Genomic DNA, 23,265 nt, shown 5'->3' on the forward strand with positions numbered 1-23,265 from the left:
ACTGGTCTCTCTCCCTTCTGAAGGGCAACTTCTGTATAATACCATACTTGAGACACAACTGAATCTACTTAATGAACTATCTCCCATCAGGCATGTGAGGATCAAGATGAACCAGAGTTAGGAAGTTAGAGGTAGATGAAGCTGCAGCTAATAGAAGACTATAAAGTGGGCCATTTTTAAAACTTTCTGGAAAGAATGTGGTTGGACTTGATGGTCTTAGAGGTCTTTTCCAACCTAAATGATTCTATAATTCCATGATTCTAATTGTTGAATTTAAATAGCAGTATTATCATTATGGCACTGTCAGATTAAGTCTTAATTACCCTCACTTAGAAAACTATTCTGATCTGATTCTGATGAACTGCTGTTGATCAGCAACCTGATTTCTACATACTGTTTCGTGTCCTGAAGGAATATTATCAGTCACAAGCTAAGTTTTCTTTATTTTTCCTGTCAAAACCAAGTGACCTGGAACATGTGTCAGGAGTGAGTGTAATCTTAGGTTGTTGCAGCTAGAGTGTAAAAGTCATTTCCATCACCAGTTACAGGTATGTTCCCAGATACGTGGCAGTTCTTGCTGATCTAATACACACATGCCATTTTCAGATTATTTCACATAGTTTTATTAAGTCAATGTTGCATTCACTGATGTGTCAAATACATTAATATTTTATCACTTTTGAAAATAGGCCTAAAATAGTACAACTTTGTATTTAAACATGAATTACATTTCAGAGAAGGATGAACAGGTTCAACACTGATGTGTTCAAAGTCTCAAATGTGCTTTCTAATGGTTATAAACGGCTTGAGATAACATATGGAAAAATATACATATGGGCAAATTGCACAATGCAATTAAAAGATGAAGGAACTTCCAGGCAAAGTAATGTGATCTTGTATGTAATTCATTATAAAAGCCCATTTTAAAAAGTTACTTCAAGTATTAAACTATAAATGGCAACATGTTTGTTTTCTCTGTGCATAGGACTAGTCCTATCTGCAACATACAAAAAAATATAATAACTGTGTCATTACATGTATCTTACATTTAACCTGAAACTTAAATACAATTCATTACAGGTTTAGGCAGCACAATTAAAAATACCTGTGGAAGTAGAACAGCGAGGACATTGTCATTAGTGCAACTGTTGATAACCCTTGCTGGCAAATACAAAAGGAAGTGCAGTGAGAACCCAGGGGTGTTTAATTCAGGTAAGTTTAAAAAGAGGGTGAGGGGACAGGCTGAACGCTTTAACAACAACAGGACTAGTGCTTCTTTCTTTCTGTGATGTCTTTTATGGTCTTAAATACTTGCAGTTCAGAAAGATTTAAGTTTCTCACAACAAAGCTGACAGCAACAGGTTAGGGGACAGGAGAAATGAGAGAGAAACACGCTAAGCATTTAATTTGTCAGCTAAATAATGTAAACAGAAGGGAATCCGCATGTCACCATTAACACTTTGGTGCCAATAAAAGTGGATACTTCATCCCCAACGCATGTGCTTGACTGCTAAGCATGTGCTCTCTATTTCTTGTGGCAGGGCAAGGGGAAGGAAAGGTGGGGATACTCCCAAAAAACAACAAAAGCAGTTTTGTAAACATCAGACTTAGCAATGTAATGGAAACAAGGTTCAAGTAATTGCTGCAAAACAAAACAGCCAAACACCAGTTTAAATCAGCATTAGCACTAACTACAACTTGCAGTTTCATTACATTTTGTGACAGTTATGTAATTAAGAAAAATGCATATAAAAACTGTCTATATATACAAAATAAATTGATAGAAATGAGTGTAGTAAATGTGTTCAGTATTATAATAACATTATATGCAGCTGCTCTCTTTGGTGCCATTTAGGGAGAGAAGATCCTCTTATGTTGCATACCCAGCTATTTCATTTAATTTGTTTGATGTACTATGAAAAATGTATTCTTGATCTGCATTTACACTTAAAGTAGCTCCTTGGAACCTCTTTAAATATATACCTGAATCCCTCAATTACACATGACTTTAGCCAGCATCCTCAAAGAACACATACCATGAAGCTCAAAGGATTTATTTTTTTTTTAAATAAATATGATCAGTCTGTGCTCCAGATCTAGGCAGATCTGTTTTGTTAGAGTCGATGCTTCTCTTGGTACATCTGCCACAGACATTAATCCTGCTACAAATCCTGCCTTTTTTTTTTCCTCCTCATGGGGCTCTGGTGAGCTACAACTGGACGAACTTCAAACTACAGCATGAGCGGATACTGAACAGCACTGAACTTTATGAAAACTTCCAAAACTCTCCAAAATTATTTACAAAGATAGAAAAGCAACAAGATCAAATGAGGGAAGAAACTACCTGAAAAACGTAGGCATTTAACACTCTAGAAAACACACCTGGTTTCTAGATAGCATACCAAAAGAAGCTTGGTACTTCTGCATTACATGTTCAAAGGGTAGGTTTAACAAAAACGTTACCACGATTTCTACTCAAATCACTAAAAATAGAAATGTCAGGAGTCCTTCTAAAATAAACCTCTGAATATTTGAAGTTTGGAAGTGGAAGTTTTCAATCAAACATTTATGGTACATCTAACCTGTCAGTTATTAGAGAAACCGATACATGGTCCTGCCCTCTTCCCATCATATGCCTTTGGTAGGAACAGCAATTATGTGCATCTTTACAATCTGTAAATAAACCAATTGTCTGGGGAAAAAAATAATAGCTGAGGTTTCTAAAATTATTTTGAGGGACCTGAAAGCTTAAGTGCTGTTATTTTTAGCGATGAACGTAAGTTATTTCTAGGACTTGCTGACATGTAGCATAGAACCAGCATGTACAACACAACCCAGCACCCTACAACCGTTTTTGTTCTTAGGATCCATCTTCCCTTCCCACCTCCTCTCCTGGAAGTGTGCAGCAGCTCAGTGCATGGATGTGAGCCAAAAAGCCCCATTTTGTGGTGAGCTCCTACAGACCCCTTCCTCTGCTAGCAGCGACACGCGTGTCTGCTGGCAACTCAGCAGCCCAGCAGCTTTTTGTTCTTTACACCAAAGTTGGTTTTAGTTCCTGGCTTGCTCCTTCTTTTCGCCTGTCAGCATTCTGTGCTGCTCAGATACAGCACTGAGTGCCCTTGCTTGTGGCTAGGGAGCTGGCAGGACAGGAACTCAAAGACACAAGTGAAGCCACTGTCTTACCTTAGCATTGCCTCCTCCCTGGCCAGTGCCTGCAAGGAAAACCTGGTGTTCACCATCCCCCTCACTGGGGAACCCTAAAAACAGTTCACCAATATAATTTGGTATTAAAAAAAATGAGGGGGGGGGGAAGGGTGTGCATTTGGAAAGATCACATTTGAACCATTTTACTACATTTTATGTTTTTCAAGTGACTTCTCAGTAACATCTGCTTTTCCACCAACAGTAAGTCTGGCCTCCAGAGTATCCCAAGCACATTGCTGTCCTACTTTTGTCATTGGAAACGTGAGAGAAATCTGGGACAAAATGTATTTTGTATTCGCATCAAGATGTCAGAACCATCAGCTCTTGAAGAAACGCCACCAAAATATGAACCAATTTGCTACAGAACACACATGGATTTAGCCCAGCCTGCTTACCTGCATTTTTTTTTTCCCTGTAGATTAACTACCCTGGCTGAAGAAATCAAACAAGTTATATAGATGTTAGCCTACAGTATACATGCATTCATATGAATACATATGGAGCACTTTGGGGGGCTGGGAGAGGACAGTGGCTATACTGCTGGATCTGTGAGGTTTACCACATCAGAGAGATTTTGCTTCTAATCAGAGAGATTTTTGCTTCTAATTCTGCTAGGGAATGACTATGCATGTATTTATCTCTGCTGTAATACACTGATCCAGTAGAAGAGATTATATCCAGGGCCCTCAATTACAATTCCACCAGTGTTTGGGGCTGCACATTTTGGTATTTAGAGCGAGCAATTTGAGCTCACTGTCTTTCGTCTCTGTTCTCTTCCCAAGAAATTCTGCTGATGCATTCTCTCTTTGTGAGCTCAACATGTCAGTATTGCTGAAAGCTGATATTCAGATGAGCACTTTGCACTTGACACTTGAGGAAAAAAATAGCTAAATCTTCCAGATTAATGCATAGCAAACGTTTTTTGAGTTTGAAAATTAGCAAATGCAAAATTTATCATACAAAGTTTGAAGACACATTTTGCAACATCTAAACATAACATGCCAAGTTTGGACCATTACTTCTGTGTCAACAATACTCCACAGTGACCAAAACATGCCCATAGATTCTTGAAGTGTTCTTGTTCCAGAAGAGTAACATTTAAGAAAATTTATACTTTCCAAAGACGAAGAAAACATTTGTTTAAGCCTTACAGTATAGTTGATACCCTTGTATTTCCATCATGAACATACTGGACTTAAGTAGCAACCAGTCTGGCAGAGAAACCAAACAGGTTCCTTTTGTCCACATCATCACTCCAGCTACCACCTTCAGTTTGTATCAAAACAGTTTACATTATCTGTCATCAGCATCGGCTGAACATCAGAAAAGCTTCAGACAGTACAACTATTTTTCACGTTTGTCAGGTGCAAAACACCAATAACACACAAAGATGAAGTAAGTAGCTGTCTTCTCTACAGAGGAGCAAGAGAAAATGAACAAAATCATGTCCTTTGCTGTTGGTCTTGAGCTTACGATGGACTTTATTCCTCACACAGGAAAGACATTTTGCCGTTTGTGAACAGGGTACATCATTACACAAAGCACTCATCTTTAGCAATTCAGTATCGCTTAAAATAGACTTGGAGGTGGCAGACTAAAGCACACAAAGTTTTGGTGTGGTAACACAAGTGCTAATGCTAATTTTCTCATAACTACTTGAAATTTGTTTAAATGGTACTTTAGAACCAATAAAAACTTGTGCCTTCATTAAAAAGATAAAACAAAAGTATAAAACAGTATTTATAAACCATCAAGAGTCCCATATAAAAAGCAGTACTCTTCCAGTTCCATTTGCTAACAACACACAACTGCACTAACCCTTTTCTCAGGGGTACTTTGCCATTTTGTTACTGCCTCATAGGGAACACTGTGGACATTAACAGAAAATGTAACAGTTCGTTCATTTCTTCTTGGGTTGGCTTTTCTTTGTGTGCTGAGAGGCAATTGTTGAAAAGTAATAATCCATGTACTTGCAGCTAAAAGACAGTTCACTTTGAGCTATGCTCTTGATATGGTTAAATAAATCAAGTTAAAAAGATGAGGGGGCTCAATTCTATAGCAAAAAAGCAACACCAAGTAAAAGGCTTTTGCTTTGTTGGCATTGCCTTGTTCCATAGCACAGCCAGTGGAAGGAATCCTCAGTCCTGACATACTTGGAGAGCTACAACCATTATCACCCAGTCCCTTCCTTTCAATAAAACCCGGTGTTTGTGCTATAGACAGTTGCACTTTAGACTCATCAGCCACACTCTATGTCAATCCCCCCAATCCAATCCCTCCCCCTCTTATTTTTATTTTTTTTCTTCTTTCTTTCTGTTCTCTGCAGAACCTGCTATGGAAGTGGCTTCTGCAGTGCCTAAGGTGTAAAGTTTGCCTGTGAGGAGGTAGGAGTCCTTGCAGATCTACCCCCACCACCGCAGCATAACAGAAATGCATAGTTCCCACTCTGGACCTTGTGCATCCAAGCAGGGCACTTCAGGATTTGGCCCTTTGGTAGCAGTATATATATAATTCAGTGCTGCATAAATGCACGTTAAGAATCTTAAGGCATGTCTTTACTTCCCTGCTCTGCAATAGTGCTTACAAGAATCCATTGGACTGTGCAGAAACTTGAATTTCTTGTCTCTTCCTAAAATGTTCGTGTTCCATTTTTTTACTGATCAACTTCTTCCAAACAAAATTAAGTAATATTCAAGCACAAAATGTGTTGCAGAAACCTAACAAAACAAAACAAAAACTCATTAGCGGAATTGCACCATTAGCTTTGAAAAAAACACACAAATCATACTGCATTACAGGAGTATCTAGATAACACAGGTATTTTACTGCCTCCTGACTGAGACTGCGGCTAAGATAACTTCAACTCATGATTAGCCTTCTGGGAGGTGTTTTTTTCTTTTTTTTTTTTCTCCTTCTTCTTTTAAACCTCTTATGTTTTATAAGATTATCTCCACTAAGAACGTCAAATCCATCACCATTGACCTGTGACTAAAGTCTCTTGGATGTCTGGTTGGCAAGAATTGCTCATTCATTTTTAATTAAATTGACACATCTGGAGACACAAATTATACAATTTGTGTCTAGGTGAGTCTGGGGACTGCTGGCTGGAAGATTTGTCTTCTTTTCTGTACAATGATGTGGGAATTATACTGAACTCAAGCCATAAATTCAATTGCTTCTACTGCATGCCACAGGCATAAAAATGAAAAAATGAAAAATACAGCTATCAGTTTGCTACAAGGCATAGCAAAGCGCATGGAATGGATATTTTGGATCTCACAGCTATTGCATGGCTGCTTCCAATTGTAGGGGACTGGAATTAACAAGCTAGGCGATCAGAAACCAATCAGATCCAACTAGACTCAGAACAGCTGAAACCCTGTGGTACTGAGTGAAGTATTCCTTGAGATAACACGTACCAAAACGCTTTGTGTTGGGTGTGACTGTGACTCATTTAATTATACAACTTTTAAGTCTATGCAGCTTGGGGAAGTGAAATACACTGCACACCATCTTCCTTCATTACATTTGTCTGACTTTAGGATGAGAGGGAGCATGGAAAGGGAAGTCACACCAAACTATTACCAGTTAATAATCTGGTCTAAGCTGTCAGTCATGCTCCCTCTCTAGGTCAGTGGACAGAGGGATTAAGTACATTCTATAATACCCTGTCAAAGACTGCTGGCATGAACTGATCTCAGAAAGTATCTATTCTACTTTTCATAGAAAGGAAAGGACTGAATAAACTGTTTAGATCAGATTATATTTTATATAGCTAGAGGCTGAAAGGAATCCCTTACTAAGGGACTCATTTGAACATTTATACGAAGTGTCAAGAAAAGTACTACTAACTAATTTTAGTTATCCCTCGTGAAGACTTTTTAGATAGACTATTTCTTAATTAAAAAAAAAAGAAAAAGAAAAAAGATGATCCTAAAATTTAAGCTTTAAAAACTTAAAGACTGTTTTCTCTTCAAAGAAAATGGCACTTCCTTGTAAGTTCCCTTTGTTTCCAGCTTTTGCTGCACTTCTGTGTCATGGGTCACAAAGAGGCAATACAGATTTCCTCATGCAGGCCCTTCTACAACTCTTTAAAAGAAACAAAGGGAGGTGGAGGATAACAACTTAGCCCTCAGCATCTATGGTTGCTAGCTGTCCAAATCAGATCTGTTCCTCTTCTAGAAATAAAAATTTAATAGGAGTTTATAAACTCACTGCAGCATGAAGTCAACATAAAAAAGAGAAATTGAATTCAGTCACTGGAAATACACCAAGGCAAGCAGCAGCATTTGCTACATTTCCCTAGTGCAAAGTGTGCAGTGTGCACAGAAGCTCTTACACAAAAGAAAATTACTGTTAACGTGTCGATGTGTCACAAGTGACACAAAGCAGCCCAGATGTAGACACCTATAGTTACCGACACCTTCATTCCTTGTGCACGCACTTTCTTGAAGTACAAGAGCAGAGCATGGTAAACCAATATACAAAAACAATATAGTTAAGGGGCTATTACTTGAGAGAGTATCAAGACTTCCATATTGAAATTGCCTGTTTAACAGATGAGATTCTTTTCTGTGGTCGGGTAACAAATGCAGCATTACACACTTCAATGTAAATGACAGGATTAGGCCAACTCATCTTAGATCTAGCCAACTAATGTTTCCTACAGTACAGCATTACTCCCATTCTCGTCTTCTGGAGAGCCATTCTGAGCTTTATGCAGACTTTCCTATGACTCATCCAACATCAGAGGACTTCTCTGCACTCCATGACTAGTGACTTTTAACCTCAAGATGTCTATTTTAGTTTACTCACATGTATAACGAAATAGCAATCAATGATGTTAGTCTTACCTGTTTCTCATTGAGATGGTTGGTTAGTAATAAGCTGAGATCAGCTTTCCAATGAAACTATAAGATGCTTTTTTGTACCTAAAATATGAGAAAATCTCAATTATGTGTTTTTTTGTTGTTTTTTTTTGTTTGTTTTGTTTTTCAGATTTGCACAGCAAGTACCAAAGACTCCAAACCAGAAACCATGCTTATCGTGTTGTACGTTGTACCTATTTCAGATAAATATTTTCCTCCCCCCTAACAAATATAATCAATCCAAAATGTCTCAGAAGAGGGAGCTAGAAAGCCAGAGACACAAGTTAACCTCAACTTATAAACATGCCGACTGGATTATATGTAACATGTTTTCCTCTATTTGACTCCAACCAATTCCTAAGGACTTCTTAGGCTTAAAAAAGAACAAACCAAACCAAACCAAAAAAAAAACACCCACAAAACAAAACAAACACAATAAACCAAACACCCCACCCACCATGAACAAAATGACAGAGTAATCAGAAATGTTATGGTGCAGTCTACCTGATTTAACATTTTCCTCTTCAGGGCCACTTTCTACCCATTGACCGTCACTGGCTAGCAATCGATTTTGTGATTCACTGAGTGGTCGAGGATGAAAGGGCTGACTGGCTCCAGAGCTGAAAAGCAAGCAAAGTCAACAGGAATTCTGTAATTGCAAGAGTTGCTTATTTCAGACGTTTCTAGATTGATAGGCAAGAAATGGCATGCTGACAACAATGTTACTGCCACACAGTTACAAAGAAAACCTAACCAGCACTATCTGGAAGAACAACTTGATGTTGTATTCCATGACTAAAAGCTAGGGTGTGCTGCTGAACATCTTAATGCAAAAGGCTACTCTGCTGTTTGCACAAGGGTACTGCTCTTGTGTAAATTCCACAGCTTGCGTGGTACTGGAAGCAACTTCTCAGTCTTGCCTTTGCACCCCTTGCTGCCTGATAACTCATGTGGCTGCTGTTGACAACAACCTTCAGCCATTCACCAATCACAGAAGCCTTCCAAAATTACGTAAACGTCCTCAGAAGTTTCATGTACTCATGTGTCCTTGAATCTGAAGCAAGCTTCCTGAAAATACAAGCCATGCAAATTTGGAGGTTTAAAATGTAACAACCTAGCAGAACTCCACTGCTCCAACCCAGCAATAGCCATATTATTTGCCTCTCATGCAAACTGTGACTCAGCATCCCTTGCTTAGGCATGCTGGAGGAAGTGAAATGCAAGTGGTATTTACCCATTATTTCATTCAAAAAACATATCTTAATAATGCTCCATGGAAAAAAATACTTCATTCTTCCCTAGGACTTTTTTTCTTCTTGTTAAAAGAGCCTGTAAAGTCTTTTACTTTCACTACTGTTCTGTTTCCTTAGAGCCACATCCTCTTAGAAGTCTAAAACCAGAAATAGCCCTTCTGTATCAAGCAACATCACATTTATTAGATTTGATTTACCCTATCCTTCTCTGAAGGCTTACAAATTCACTTTGAACCTGATAATAAGATTAAAAATTAAAAAAAAATTTTTTTTGAAACATTTTTTCTTAAACAGATGAATTATGGCACAGTACAACTTAAGTGCAATAGTTACCTTTTGGCAGGTTCATTTTGGCTTGAGACAGTTAGTTGCTCTGGATCCATAATCACCAAACGAGTTGGAAAATTACACCCATCGCCCAAACTAAACCAGAAACAAAGATTCAAATCACTGTTTGCAGTTGACAGGCTGGAATCAATTATTAAGTGCAATGTTGAACTCCAAACTTGAGCAAGGCATTCCTACCACTAAACCCCATAACCAGTTAATTAAGCTTTGGAGCTCAAACAATTCCCACCCTACCGCTCAGTGTGGGCTGCTGAGCACAGCACTTGCCTACATATTTCAGAAACAACATCGTGTTTCTCTAGAACGTAGCCCTGGCTTCTCCCAAACCACTGGGCACAGGTAGTCAGACTATCCAGTGTTTATAATCCCAGAAGCACAAACAATATTCTGGTGGTCATCCTTTTTTCTTCCTCCCATCACTGAGATCAGCTAAGCCTTCTTTTGAAGCAAATTCAGTCATTCAGGGAAAATACCCATCTGTAATATATCTTCCACCATTTTTTTTTTTTTAAAACCACATGAAAAGTCATGTCAATTGAGCAAACGGCTCAGGCAACTTTAGATCTTGTTATTACCCCTGCTGTTTTTTTTCCAGACCTCAGTTTGGCAAAAAGCTTCACCTACATTTCAAGCTGATACACAAGCCTCCAAAAGCAGTGCTGAAAAATGGCACCTACTTTGTTCTGCTGATTTTCTGGAGTGGTTGGAGTGAGCAACAGGTCGGTCTTACTTTACTGAGCTTCTCAGACATTCGCCTGCAACTTCCTAACACCAGTTCAGATCAAGTTTTAAAACTGCAATTTTCCAACATATCAACATTTTTTTTCTCCTGCTGCTTATTTACATTCACTTCCTCAGAAGGCTTTTAATGAAAATGTCATGTACAGCAAAAGAAAAGCTGTCAAGTTTGTTGGGAATAAGAGGGGGTGTTTTTAAAACTAATGTTGTTTCAGTGCAGCTCAAATTCAAAGAGCATTTGTATCTCCCCTGTACCATTGATTTCTGCTTTGTAACCAGGCACTAACAGTACCAACCAAAAGGCGTAGAATTTTTGAAATACAATTCATAAATCTTTCCAAACTTCTGTATTTAGAAGGCCCTTGTAAAGGAGGCTCTCATTGCTAAATGAAAACCCTGTGCAGAGTCTTCCTAGTTTTCTCCTCCAGATTTTCCTCATGCCAATCACATAAGATTTCCAAATCAGCTTTCCAATTGTGCTTCATTTTTTTCAGAGAAAGGGAAGCAAGATGCAAATTAATCAATCAATTTATTCCCTAATTCATTTCAAGTCAGACCACACACCTGGTAAAAATAGGGAGCAGCCAATACTTCTTTTCATCTCCAAAAACCTCCCTTAGATTTTTGCCATATCCAAGCGAAAAGCCGTTTTTATCAGGTCCATTTCGAAACATGGGTGCACGGAATGTTTCTGGAAAAGAAAAACATGCAACTTTAGAGCAATAAGCAGTCAGAAAAAAAAAAAAAAACACACAAAAAAACAGACTCAGACTTCTCTACTGTCAGAGTCTCAGGAAAGCTAAGACTATCTTGATATGTATTATGGGGGAAAAATGATTGTCACCTGAAGTAATAAAAAAGCATTAAAAAATCTAAGCATTAAAGTTCTCGTAAGATCAGTCATCTTTCTCTCTTTACATTTAACTTAAGGTCTGAGGCAAAGCAAATTACCATCAGCATGCTGAAGATAACACATCCTTACTTCACTGACGGCTCTCTCTCTTTGGCCTGTGCATGTCTGTGAGCAGACGATCTCTTCTGCACAAATTAGCAATTTACCATTGGGCATTACTGTACCTAAATTCATACAGGACAGGTTTTTCCCACTCTGCCCAGGGCTGAAGCCAAACTAAGAGCATACCACAGTATCAGAGAAAGATGAGATCTATTACATCAGAGAAACAGACACCATGAGGTACAACAAACCACCTAAACTTGACCAACCTACTATTTACCTAGTCAGACAGGTTACACATTTGGCCAAGAACCAAGGGGACTCATTCCTCTCTCCATACCAACACCTTGTCTTTTCACAATCATGAACCAGAAAGTAAATATTGATTGTGCAGTCAATGACCAACAATGACTTTTGGGCAAGGAATGTGCTAATTTTGTTTTCAAAGCTAAGAGAGATACTGTGAATGTTCCTTAGCTGTAGATACATAGAAGGAAAATGACTTGGCCCTCCTGTCAAGCAGCTAAAAAACTCCTTTTTGTCCACTGAAAAATTCTAGCAAGCAGGAAGTAGTATCTCTTTCCATTAACTCATTTACTTTTGGGGACTGAAATTTAACTTCCAACAAGAAGTAGAACACTTTGACTTTAGTTGTGGCAATAACCACCAGAGCCCTTAAAAACAAAAAAACAAACAAACAAAAAAACACTTTAAAAATGCTTCAGCAGGAACTTAGATACTTTAACTAATGCAAGTAACTTCCTTACACCAATCAATGACATTTAGAATGTTTAGGCACAGAAATTACCTGCAATCCGTACTCTTTTATTACTTCAGAAACATGCATCAGTGTTTCCATTTTTCTTGCAGTGCTTTTAAAAGTCACTTCCTAATACCAAGGTCCACCTTCTCTCACAGGATTTTAAGAATATTCTTTCAGATTTGGAGCAAAATTTTATTATTTGGAGCAAAATATTATTATATTCATACACAGGACAACCCTCACCTCAGATGGGGCCACCGAGCTACTCCAAGTATTGTAACAACAGGGTAACCAGCAAATAGCAATTCTGTTAGATTACTTGACACTATATAAAAACCACAACAAAAATACGCCTCATTAGTCTCAAAATACATATAAAACCAAAAATTTGACATTCATCATGAATCTCCACACTTATCTCCAGCAGAGTATCTACTACACTAGGAAACACAAGACAAGGTTTGACCTTTTTTGCTTTCACCAAGAATTCTTCTTGCTGTACAGAATTTTAAAGTGAAAGCTTATCCTCCCGTTATCAGCAACTTGTTTTTCTGGACAAGGAACAGTTCTGTACTCCAATTAACTGACCTATTGTTGATCTGTTTTTGCCAACTAGCCAGCAGTGGTAGCTGAAGAGCGACAGTATGCTGATGAAGAACATGGCTGCCACAAAGAAAAGGAATAGTACGTGGAATTTTGCATGGGTATCTGGCAATTCATTCTGGGGAGAAAGAAAGAAAGAGATTAACATGTTAACATTTCTTCAGCAGTTAATGCAATATTATCACCAAACATTTTCTGCTACCCCCAGTCTGCTATAGGTCTTTCACCCCATTTTTCACAAAGAAAAGCAGCACAAGCAGGGCCTTCCTTTCATGTCACGTTAAATCAGTGTGTATATAACAGCATTTGAAGGCTGATGGGTACCCCTTCCGTCTGTCTTTAGTTACGTGAGTGCATGTGTTCATTTGTCTGCTAGTTCTGTATATAACCAGGTTAGTTTCCTTAAATGCACAGCAAGGGGCAAGTGAAAAAAAAAATCCTTTACTAAAAAATGTTCACTGTGCAGCCACAGCCAAAGAAACACTGAAAACACATCCAAAATTGCTATTCTTCAAGAGAAGAAGATACAACGAAAACTTCCAAACCCTTTCCTGGCAACTTAGTAATACTGAAACTACCTCTGAACTGGTGAAAGGAATGTGTATGGGAAGTGGCTCAGTTATATTGTGTTTCCAAGGCTGAACAACTCCTAGACGAGATCAGTTTCCGGGGACTGCACTTTAATTTTTGATAACCTCTCAGGTTTAAGGTTTAAGAAACAACCAGCATGTACCTAGCAGAACAAATTTGCCGTCTCTGACAAGGCAGAAGTTATTCACCAGAATATCTATGTAAAAAACAACAGTTTCAGTCCAACCACCAAAAAATAACCTCCCACCCACAGGCGATAGTCAATTCCACCCCCAGCCCCAACCATATTTAGGCTTGCACTTTGAAGAGGCCAATAGGATTTGTAACAATACTATTCTAGTTCTATATCCTCAAAATCACAGTACTTTTAAGCAGCTGACCTTTAGCAGCACTATGAAAGCAGAGATGCTATTTTTATTCAGCAGTTTAGTTAGCATTATTGCCATTACTTTTTCCATTAGCTCATTCAGCATACACACTTATCCGAGGCTTATTTTTTTAGACTATCTAGAAGACATTTCGATTAAGATCAAGTGCATACAAGTATATCTACATCCACATACACTGCCTATATTCGTAAGCAAAACAGATAACAGATTTTCTCCCTTTCAATCTATTTACACCATAGTTTGGTGTAAATAGCTACTATGAAGGATTGGATTAGGAAAACTACAGTAGGAACATTTTTAAGTAATTATATCAATATCGAATTTTACCTTTGGACAATTCTCTGCAGCTTTCCTGCGGCAAAGCTTTGCGCAAACAAAGACAATTTATTAAACACTAATATTATGTTAAGACCAAGTGTTTGAAAACAGCACGAGCTTTGTTAAGAAAAATGGTTGGTGTGCACACGTGCCCTTGGACGTGCCAAGTTCCAACGCCCATCAGCAGCCTGAGCCCCCGTTCTCCAAGAGAATGGAGGACTGAGTACACAAGAGCACATGACTAACTCCCAAGGCGTGTGATTTTCTTCTGAAGTCCTGCTGTTCAGATTGGGGCTGGATCACTTTCAAGTGGTTTCTTTAGCCTGAGCAGCGTGACTGCACTGGGTGCCTTCTTTACTAGCTTCCTCCCCGAGTAAGGTTTATGGTGACACTGTCTACGATGACACCATTCATACAGCTCTATAAAGCTAACAATACTCCAGAGAATAAGAATAAACCATAAAGCAATAGTTTATAAATAAGTAATCTGACTTCAGAACATAACTATTACCATTAAATGTAGGTTCAGTCAAAAGCACAAAAAATAAGATACCATTCCTTCCATGACTTTGTTTAAAAAAAAGCAAAGCAACCAAAAACCATCAACAGCAAGATGTAACACATCAATACTGTCTTTTCTTCCCAGTGTCCTTCAATACTGAAAATCGTGAGATATTTTCAGTGTAACATCTGAAATTCACCTAGTACTTCAGAAAAGAAAGAAACAGGAAGGCTGAGTTTAAGTTAGACTTTAAATTCCAAATTTTAAAGAATGTTATTAACCACCTTAGCCAAGATGCTAGCACTTCACAAATCTGTCCTACGTAAGCTGTATGGCTTTTCAGTAAGACTGCTCTGTGCAGAAAGCCTAGGGAGAGCCAAAGCTTTTACCCTGGAGTCTGGCATGTATTAACAGCATTTTCAAAAGTGCTGGCTACCCTCTGATCATGCCAGAGTAAGAAAATGATAGAGTCCAGCTGTTTGAACTGCCATCTAAATTCAGCTTATCTACTGCCTTTATTTATTTATTTATTGGCTGTAGTTTTGCTTAGACAATTTGTGCAACAGTCCCTCTCTTCACTGCTGGAGGGAAACAAAGTGTTTTGCAATCCCCTGAAATGAAGGCTAGCAAAAGACATACTTTAACTTCTTCTTACTCCTAAGCTTAGTGTTAAAACTGTGATTCCTCTTCCTACCTCTGAGCACATTGTGGTTTTCCTGGAAAAGGTGGTTACCGCATTCATTTTTCTAACTTCTTGATGTCATACATACACCCAAGCAGTCGTGCTTGCCAATACTTCACCGCCACAGTTTGCAATTTACATAAAAACAACAAAAGAAAAAAGCAGAGCTTCCAGGTTCAGGCATTTCACTACACAATCGTAACGAGAGTGAGACTATATGCAACTAGATCCTTAAATACTACTAAGCACCGCCAAGTATTACTTATAGGACTCTTCTGGAACTACTTAAATGAAGTAGTTCTCCATGGACAATTCTCAGGCCCGTTGATTTTGAAGCTCAGAAGAGCAGTGACAGCTTAGTCTTTGGGTCTGGGCCAGAAAATACAACTTACTTTCAGTTGCATCTCCCTAAAACAGTAGGTCTATAACCTGGAGAAGGATTTTTTTTTTTTTTTTTTTAAATCATACATCATTAATTTGCCTGATGCCCTGGGAACATTCTCCTCTTCCGACTACACAGGTGGAGCCACTGGCTCTAAGTTCTTGAATGCCAGTTGCAGAACTCAAGCATCTTTCAAAAAAGGCTAATTCTTCCCTGGATGGAAGGGTGCAGCCTGTGAGCGCTTATCACAGACTTAATCACAGCTGTGTTCTAGCAGCAAGCCACATGCCACAGCATGTGAGAAGAGTGAAACTTCAGTCATTAGTTATTTAAAATCTGTACATTTAGCAGCAGTGCAGAAGAGACTTGTGACTTGTAGGTGGGAGAACTTCAGAGCTTACAAAGGGAAATGATTTGCACAATAAAATTTGGTCTGCTTAGCACACATAATAGCCTGACGGCAGTCACTATTCTGAAGGGTCCTTCACAAACTCCTTCACAAGCACTGAGTCATTTGAGCATGTATGAAGTCACTTAAAAAATAATAAGAAAAAAAAATACTGTCAGAGCTCAGCTTGTTACTCATCTTAAATCTAAAGAAACTCAAACATCTAGTATACACCCCTGTGTGTACAGACAGGAGGACTCAGTTCTAACAAAGGACCTGGAATTACTTTTTCAATTTTTAAATAGAAGTGGAGTTTTTCAGAAGTATGTACCATCTGTCCCGGAACACATACCATATCCTTAAATTAACTATGCTCAGGATTGCCAAAATAATTTGGAGGACATTGAAAGACACTGAAAACAGCTGGAAAAATGTGCAGGTTTCAAGGTGGGAGGGAGCACAACAAAAACGAGAGTGGATACAAACACACTGGGAAGTGCTACCCTGCACTGTGTAAACAAGGCATCGAGAACTGGGCGTTCAGCCAGGACTGGTGCCTGTGTCAAATGCATTTTGTTAAGCAGTGGATTTATCTGCTTATCTTTAACAACTTCCTAGGTATTAGAATAAGAATTTTATGAGTACAGGAAAAGGAGTTACGAGTGTAACAACAACAACGTGTCACTCGTATTCCCTTGATCCATACAAACCAGATTTAAACTCCCACAACAGAGCGTAAGCCTGTGGTAAACACTTAGAGCCAGCATGGCTGTTCCATCACGGCATGAACAGTACTAAAACCTTTTGTCAGTACTTCTGCACAGAGCATGAAAGATGCTATGAAAGTCTTGCAGGTGTGACAGATTTTGTTTTCCATCAGAGACCGTGCATGTCTCATAATATTTGCAAGTATCTGCACATACATGTTGCTTCTCTAAACAAATACCATCAACAGTGCAAAACAGTAGACTGCTAAAATTTGTGTAGGGAGCATGTACACCCTTAAAATTACTCCAACTTCTGAAGGTTACATTCCAAGTATTTCATCTTCTACCTGGCAATGGCTATATACTCTTTCTCTAAAAACATTTATAAGGAAGCAAAAAAGAAATGCTACCTTCTGAAAAGGAAACTGTAACATTTCTGACAGTCAAGCTATAAAAAAACAAACAAACAAACAAAAAAAAAAACCAAACAAATCTAGAGAGCCCTAATAGTTATCTGGCTGATGCTGTAGCAACCACTGCTCAGCATTAGCAACAGTGAAACCATCTACATGCAGGATGTATCTGCTGGCCACTCTGATCTACAGATGTAGAGAGAAGTTTCCAGGACTATTCTGTAGTCACCAGCACCCACCTAAATGCTTACATACTGGAGCCGTATTAAATTTTGCAAGTTCACATAATTTTGGTGCTACCAACTCTTTCTGGAATTCCACTTTAATCAAGCTATTACAAAATCATAGGAATATTAGCTTTGTGGAATGAGTCTTTTAGTATGAATGACTCAGAGATCTGATTATAAGAGCCTGCTATCTTCAGATTTCGGCTTGGAAGTAACAGGAAAATGAAAGCAACAAATGCAAACACACAGCTACCATTTCCTGTTGTCACAGTTCAGAAGTAGCCCATTCTTGCATAAAACATTTTAAGCAACTAAAGCGTTAAAAATATATCCCTCTTAAGTTCACTTCCTCTGCTCAAGAGTCCACTTTTTTATCATGTCCAATGGGCTTTGGAATAGGCTTGCTGCAAATGTTGGTATTAAATGTTCGTTGTGGTCAGATGTCCTACTGACTCCCATTGCAGTAACAGCTATGAAGTGAGGTGACAAAGCAAATTCATTTTCTTTGCTCAAGCACTGACTGGTAAATATGTAGGAGCGCATCTACAGTTTCATTGGAAATTGCATTCAAAGCACTGGAAAGCAGCCAGGCAGATGTTTGGAAGTGACACATTCACAAATTAAAAACTTAACTATTTACAGTCAAGCAAGACTGAACAGCAGAATCGGATCATTTCATTTGCAACACCTGTTAAGCCACAGCTCTGGGTGATAAATACACCTGTGACTTTCATCTCACACGATACTGAAAGCTCAGTTCCCACACGCTGCTCTGCAGTGATGGGTTGCTACACAGAATTGAGAGACTAAGAGAAACGCAGTACTTTGGCAGATCAGACCCACAGGCTCAGATGAACACAAACAAATGTGTCTGCACCATTTATCTTACCTGTCTAGTGACATCTGTCTCAAAGTACAGCTGTTCTGAATACACGATCAAGCTTCTCTTACCCTGACATGGCACTTTTCTCCAGTAAAGACTCTTTCTTTTGCTACAGATAATTACTGCTCTTCACAGCTACAGCAACAGCAAGTAGCATCTAAGAGACACGTGCTGCCATTTATCTATAAACATGTGATGGAAAGCCTTCCGCTTAACAGGGAAGTTAAGCGGAAGGCTTAACTAACTAACATCCCCATGTTAGTTAATGGAATCTGATTAAGAGAATTCTGATGCTAGCTCTTCTGTCTCAAGAGACTGGAAGGCACAGTACGAGGTTTCAGAGATGAAAGGAAGCATCAGAAGATGCTCTCTTCAGCCTGGAACATAACTGCAACAAAACTGATAGGAACAATGACACATGACATGCAAGGATGTTCACCTTTCACATATATTCTACTAAATCTAGTAAGGTGCACATATGTGTATCTATTATTTTATCTATTACTACTGACAATGGTTACAAGGAACACAGATATCATTAACACCATACTTAGCATTCTGCCCGTATCAGATCAATAAAACCCACTAGTATGAAGTTCAGACATGCCTACGTAAGGATTCCAAAACAGAGACTAGTGAGTTCCCAAAAGATTCACCTGCCTTATCCGATAGCAAAGTAACCACAAAGATACAAGGTTATTGTATTTCATATCGTTGGTATTTTGATGTATACGTGTGTGTATCCGTCTAAACATACACACATGTATACACGTACATACACATGCGTAATTGTTTGATAAAACCAGGTCTTTCTATATCTACTTATCTGTAACCAATAATCTCAAAGAAATCTGAGCTGTGACATTCAATTTTGATGGAGCAGAGAAACCAGTGTCCTCATTGGAGCTTCTTCCCCCAATTACTCATCCTAGGCGGTATAATAAATTTAACTCATTAATATTCGGAAGGTTCTCCTGCTTCAGTCACTTCGATTGATGCTGTTAATGGTAATGAACTATGGAACAGAGTAAATGGTGAGTGACAACATGCTGAGGCAGCCTTCAATAAACGCATGCAAGATTAAACAAACAAACACAAAAAAGCCTTAGAACTTACTGTCCAGAACTTTATGAAGTACTGCAAGACTGTAGCAGCAACAAACAGACAGTACAGTAAGGAATACATTAAAAACAGGAGGAAGAATTTGTAGTTAGAAAACCCCACACAATTATTCACCCTAGAAGAAGAGGAAAGAGAAAGAGGTTACTATGATGTACCAAAACAAATAAATAAAATAACAGTACACTCAGCTGTTTTTGCAGAGCATAATGTGTATGATGTCAGTAGTATGTCCAAAAGAGTTTGGCACTAGTGTTTCAGAAGCATTTTAAGCCATTATTTTGAATGAAGCCTCTTTCCTCAGGCTGTTAGCTGGGCCCCTCCCACAAATTTTGTTCCCTCCCAAGAATTTCTACAGGACAAGGCATGAGCTGTCAAAGCATTAGATGCCATCAGTCTCTTTAGGAAGCATCTCACATACTAGGAACTAATGACAGCGACTGCAGAAGATAATACAAATCTCTCCATCAATTTCAGTGGATGTTGCTTTTGTTACAAAAACACTTTCAAGTCAACTACTGATAGCAGTATCTTTGCAGCAACAGCAGATAATATTTTTACTGACTACCAGTGAAAACAAACTGCAGAAGAGTAACCATCTGAGGGGATGTTATGTATCATCTAGAATCAAGAACTGATTTTCACAACGTAGTGGTTATCGCCTCTTCTGTTGATAACACCACCAAACTAAAAGAGCTGCCATTTCTCATAGGTCTTCTTATCTCCATGGTTTCTCTGTATAAGGAAAAAATGTATGGTTTGGGCTGCTGGGCCTACAATGCTAAGTTGCAACACACATTAGGACCAAAATTTATTTTCACATAATAAAGCCTCAAGAAATTCTGTGAAAATCAAATTTTACTTCAAAGTTTCATTTTCTGAAGCAGCATGTAGGAGCTAATTAATCATTATGACAGTCTTTTTTTTTTTTTCTTTTTAAATAAACTTACCACGGACAGTGGTGGTCCATTTTTAGTACACATCTGAAAAAAGAGTAGAGGTTATTTCCAGCAAATTAAAGCAAAATGTATATTTGCTTTCTAAGACATATGATTTTACTTTACTGTTTGTGTTTTTTCTTTTAATTGTAATGTCCTCACTGAAACTTTTGACCATTCTTCTGCATTCATGCTATGTCTCCACTTTACAGTGACCATCCTTTCAACCAAAAGGACTAAGTGAGATACGAGAGAATTGAGAAGAGAGCCTCTTAAATTAACATGGGGAGCATTACTGGGCAATACTTAAACCATATTATTTATAGTTCATTAAGCCACGCTAGTCTTATGTGAGCAATGAAAGAAAACAAATCCAAAGGACCCTTCGCAGCTGTGTGGATAAGGTATGTCAGCGGGTCATTCATTCCAACTAAGTCTACCTTAGGGCTATTTTTGTTACTTTTTTGTCTGTTCCTTGCTTGTTTGTTTATGGTAATTGAGGGGGAAAAAAACAGCACAGTGGGTAAATTGAATAGTTCATAGGCTATTTTCATCCAGTTTTTGTATAAAGCCGGATGCTAGACATTTCAGACAGACATTCATTTGCTAATAAATTTGATTTTAGCCAAAGGATGCGCATTAGGTTCTTTAGTTAAGTAGATTTCCTCAAGCTCAGACATACAAAGTCTCACTCACAGATTCAGCACCCTTACAGACTTCTCTGATGACTCAGAATGAGGTTAGGGAGCAACAGTGGTGTCTTTTGAACAGCAAAGACCTGCAATTCCACTGTCACTCTTTGAGATAAAGCAGTATTAGTAACACACAGCTGTTTCAAAGCTGCAGAACCAAGATAAAATAGAAGAGCTCTATAATAACCACGTGCTGGTATCTCTGACTTGCCTTTCTTTGCTTTCAGTGCCAATTTATTTGTTTTTACATAAGCACTACTTTATAAAGCTATAAGCAGATTGCAGGTTTCCTAACAAGTTCTGGCATTTTGGTCTATGGGGCTGCAACAATAATAAAGCACTCATGGGAGGAACTTTGCTTCCTTGGAATCAGAGTATGAAGGGTCTGAGAAGGGAACAAATAGTAAAATCTGCTGGCATGCAGGGGTTGACACACTGATGAAATTAACACACTGAAGTGGTTGTAATAGAAGGAAAGAGAAAATCCATCATTTCAGGTGCAGTAACTTACATGTCACACGCAGAACAGTGGTGGCAGCGGTCAGGTTTGATTAGCTGGCATCGATCACAGTATCTGATGGCTGCAATCAAGTGGCAAGGGTCACATTGTTATAACTCATTGCATTTTATGAAGACTTTCCCTCTTAATACAAACTGAATCTTAGAGAGCTTCCTTCCCTTCCAATCATACCTGTTTTCACAGACCTACTCATACAATATATATGTTTGAGTTTTTTTTAAAGAAACATATGAAAGTATTTAAATTACTTGTAAATTACTGCTATATGGAGTCCATTTCCATTTACTCTTTACCTCCTCAGTTTCCCCATCCTTCAACCCTCTGGCAATGACCTATCTTCTGTTTTCCTTCACCTCTGGAGAGAGTACCTAAGCATCCCATCGTGAAACTACAATCTTTCAGTAAGCCAGCTTTCAACATTAGCCGTCTCTATCCTCTTCAGCAAACAGAGATCTAGCAGACTGTTCAGCAAATTAGCTCTTCCTCATCTTTCCTGGTTATTTTTAAATAAGCCTTCAAGCTCTTCTCAATGGAAACAAGACACCAGTACAGTCAGTTTGAAAGGAGGAGGAAAGCCAACACCTACAGCTAAGCAGAACTGCTAAGATCTGACAAGAGCTTCCCAGACCCTTCCAGGGACTGGGATTCCCTCGGAGGGAGGTTTGTATTCAAAAAAAGCCAGGTATATAGACACTTTGTTTGAAAAGACACAGTTGACTTTGGTGACTAGTATCCTGAGTATTTTATATTTTTGGAGAAAAATACAACATTTCTAGTTTCAAGAAAGAGAAACAGGTATATTTAAAAAATATATATACATATGCATAAGACAACTGTTTCACAGATGATTCATATATAACTTGGAATAAAAATGTTTATACTTATTAAAGCTCTGTACTGAGTTATAGATGGGAGTGAAATAAGAGTTAATCCTTCTTAAATTCTAGCTTTAACAATGAAGTTTCTGCTCCCATGGAATTGCTATAGCCCAGAAAAAGCAATTTAATGGGGAACACAAAAGATTGTAAAATTAAGTGTACAGTTTAATTTTCATCTATTTCCAGGTGTATTTATTTTCCGTGGTTACTTTTTGTAGCCAGAATTAGAGATAAATGTTGTCATCTGTCTGCTTAAAAGAAGAGGAATTTTTTTTTTTTTTTTTGAAAAAGTTATTCCATACATTGGCTGTATATAGAGATCCCAGACAAAGGACTTGAATTTCTCATGGTGGAAAAAAAAACACACCACAAGGTTATGGCCTTTGCAGTACATGCTTAATAGATTGTTCATTAACATCAAATGAATCTCACCAAATTAAACTAAGCAGCTTCAGGAGCACAGAATTATCTTTGTATCTCACCTCTTGATGCTGTTGTCGTACAGATAGGCAAGTCTTTAGCAGCTCTTCTCAAAATCTCCTGCTGGAATTCTGGTCTCTCTTCCTTTTCATATTGTTCTTTATCAGCTTTTGACAAGCAGAACTGGGAAGGAAAAAGACAGAATGAAGGGATAAGAACAGTTATTACTTTGTGTCCTACTCAAGTTCCAAGGAAAAGACCCTATGTACCTTAATCCTGTCTCTGAGCGACCCCTGACATTCTCCTTCCCCTTGAATACTACAGGAGATCCTCAAAACTACATGATGGTCCTGAGCATATTTTAAAGAGAATCATCTTTGTCTCCATTTCATTACCTACTGCATTTTCCCTTCAACACAAAGGAAGCCAGAAGCTCAGGGGAGTTTTAAGAAGGTGGAACTTAACTCTTGATGAGAGTAAATGT

At 38.3% G+C, this 23,265-nt stretch overlaps 1 protein-coding gene across 12 annotated transcripts in view; it reads right to left on the reverse strand.

Moving 5' to 3' along the window:
* Nucleotides 1–23,265, reverse strand: part of ZDHHC20 (zinc finger DHHC-type palmitoyltransferase 20) — a 319,226-nt gene that overhangs the window by 114,877 nt on the left and 181,084 nt on the right. For 7 of the 12 annotated variants that reach the window (XM_068671343.1, XM_068671299.1, XM_068671334.1 and 4 more), the window contains 10 exons: nt 22,844–22,964; nt 21,475–21,544; nt 20,284–20,316; nt 19,331–19,451; nt 12,718–12,850; nt 10,976–11,102; nt 9,659–9,748; nt 8,577–8,692; nt 8,058–8,135; nt 600–5,921 (listed from right to left, as the gene is read on the reverse strand). The exons of 4 other annotated variants lie outside the window; for them this stretch is intronic. In XM_068671343.1, the coding sequence (XP_068527444.1) occupies nt 8,098–8,135; nt 8,577–8,692; nt 9,659–9,748; nt 10,976–11,102; nt 12,718–12,850; nt 19,331–19,451; nt 20,284–20,316; nt 21,475–21,544; nt 22,844–22,964 (849 nt within the window). In that variant the 3' untranslated portion in view covers nt 600–5,921; nt 8,058–8,097. Of the gene's footprint in view, nt 1–599; nt 5,922–8,057; nt 8,136–8,576; nt 8,693–9,658; nt 9,749–10,975; nt 11,103–12,717; nt 12,851–19,330; nt 19,452–20,283; nt 20,317–21,474; nt 21,545–22,843; nt 22,965–23,265 lie in introns of those variants that run through there. One more of the 12 variants, XM_068671276.1, reaches the window with a different exon arrangement.

This window comes from Anas acuta, chromosome 1 (assembly GCF_963932015.1).
Source record: "Anas acuta chromosome 1, bAnaAcu1.1, whole genome shotgun sequence".
Classification (NCBI taxonomy): Eukaryota; Metazoa; Chordata; class Aves; order Anseriformes; family Anatidae; genus Anas; species Anas acuta.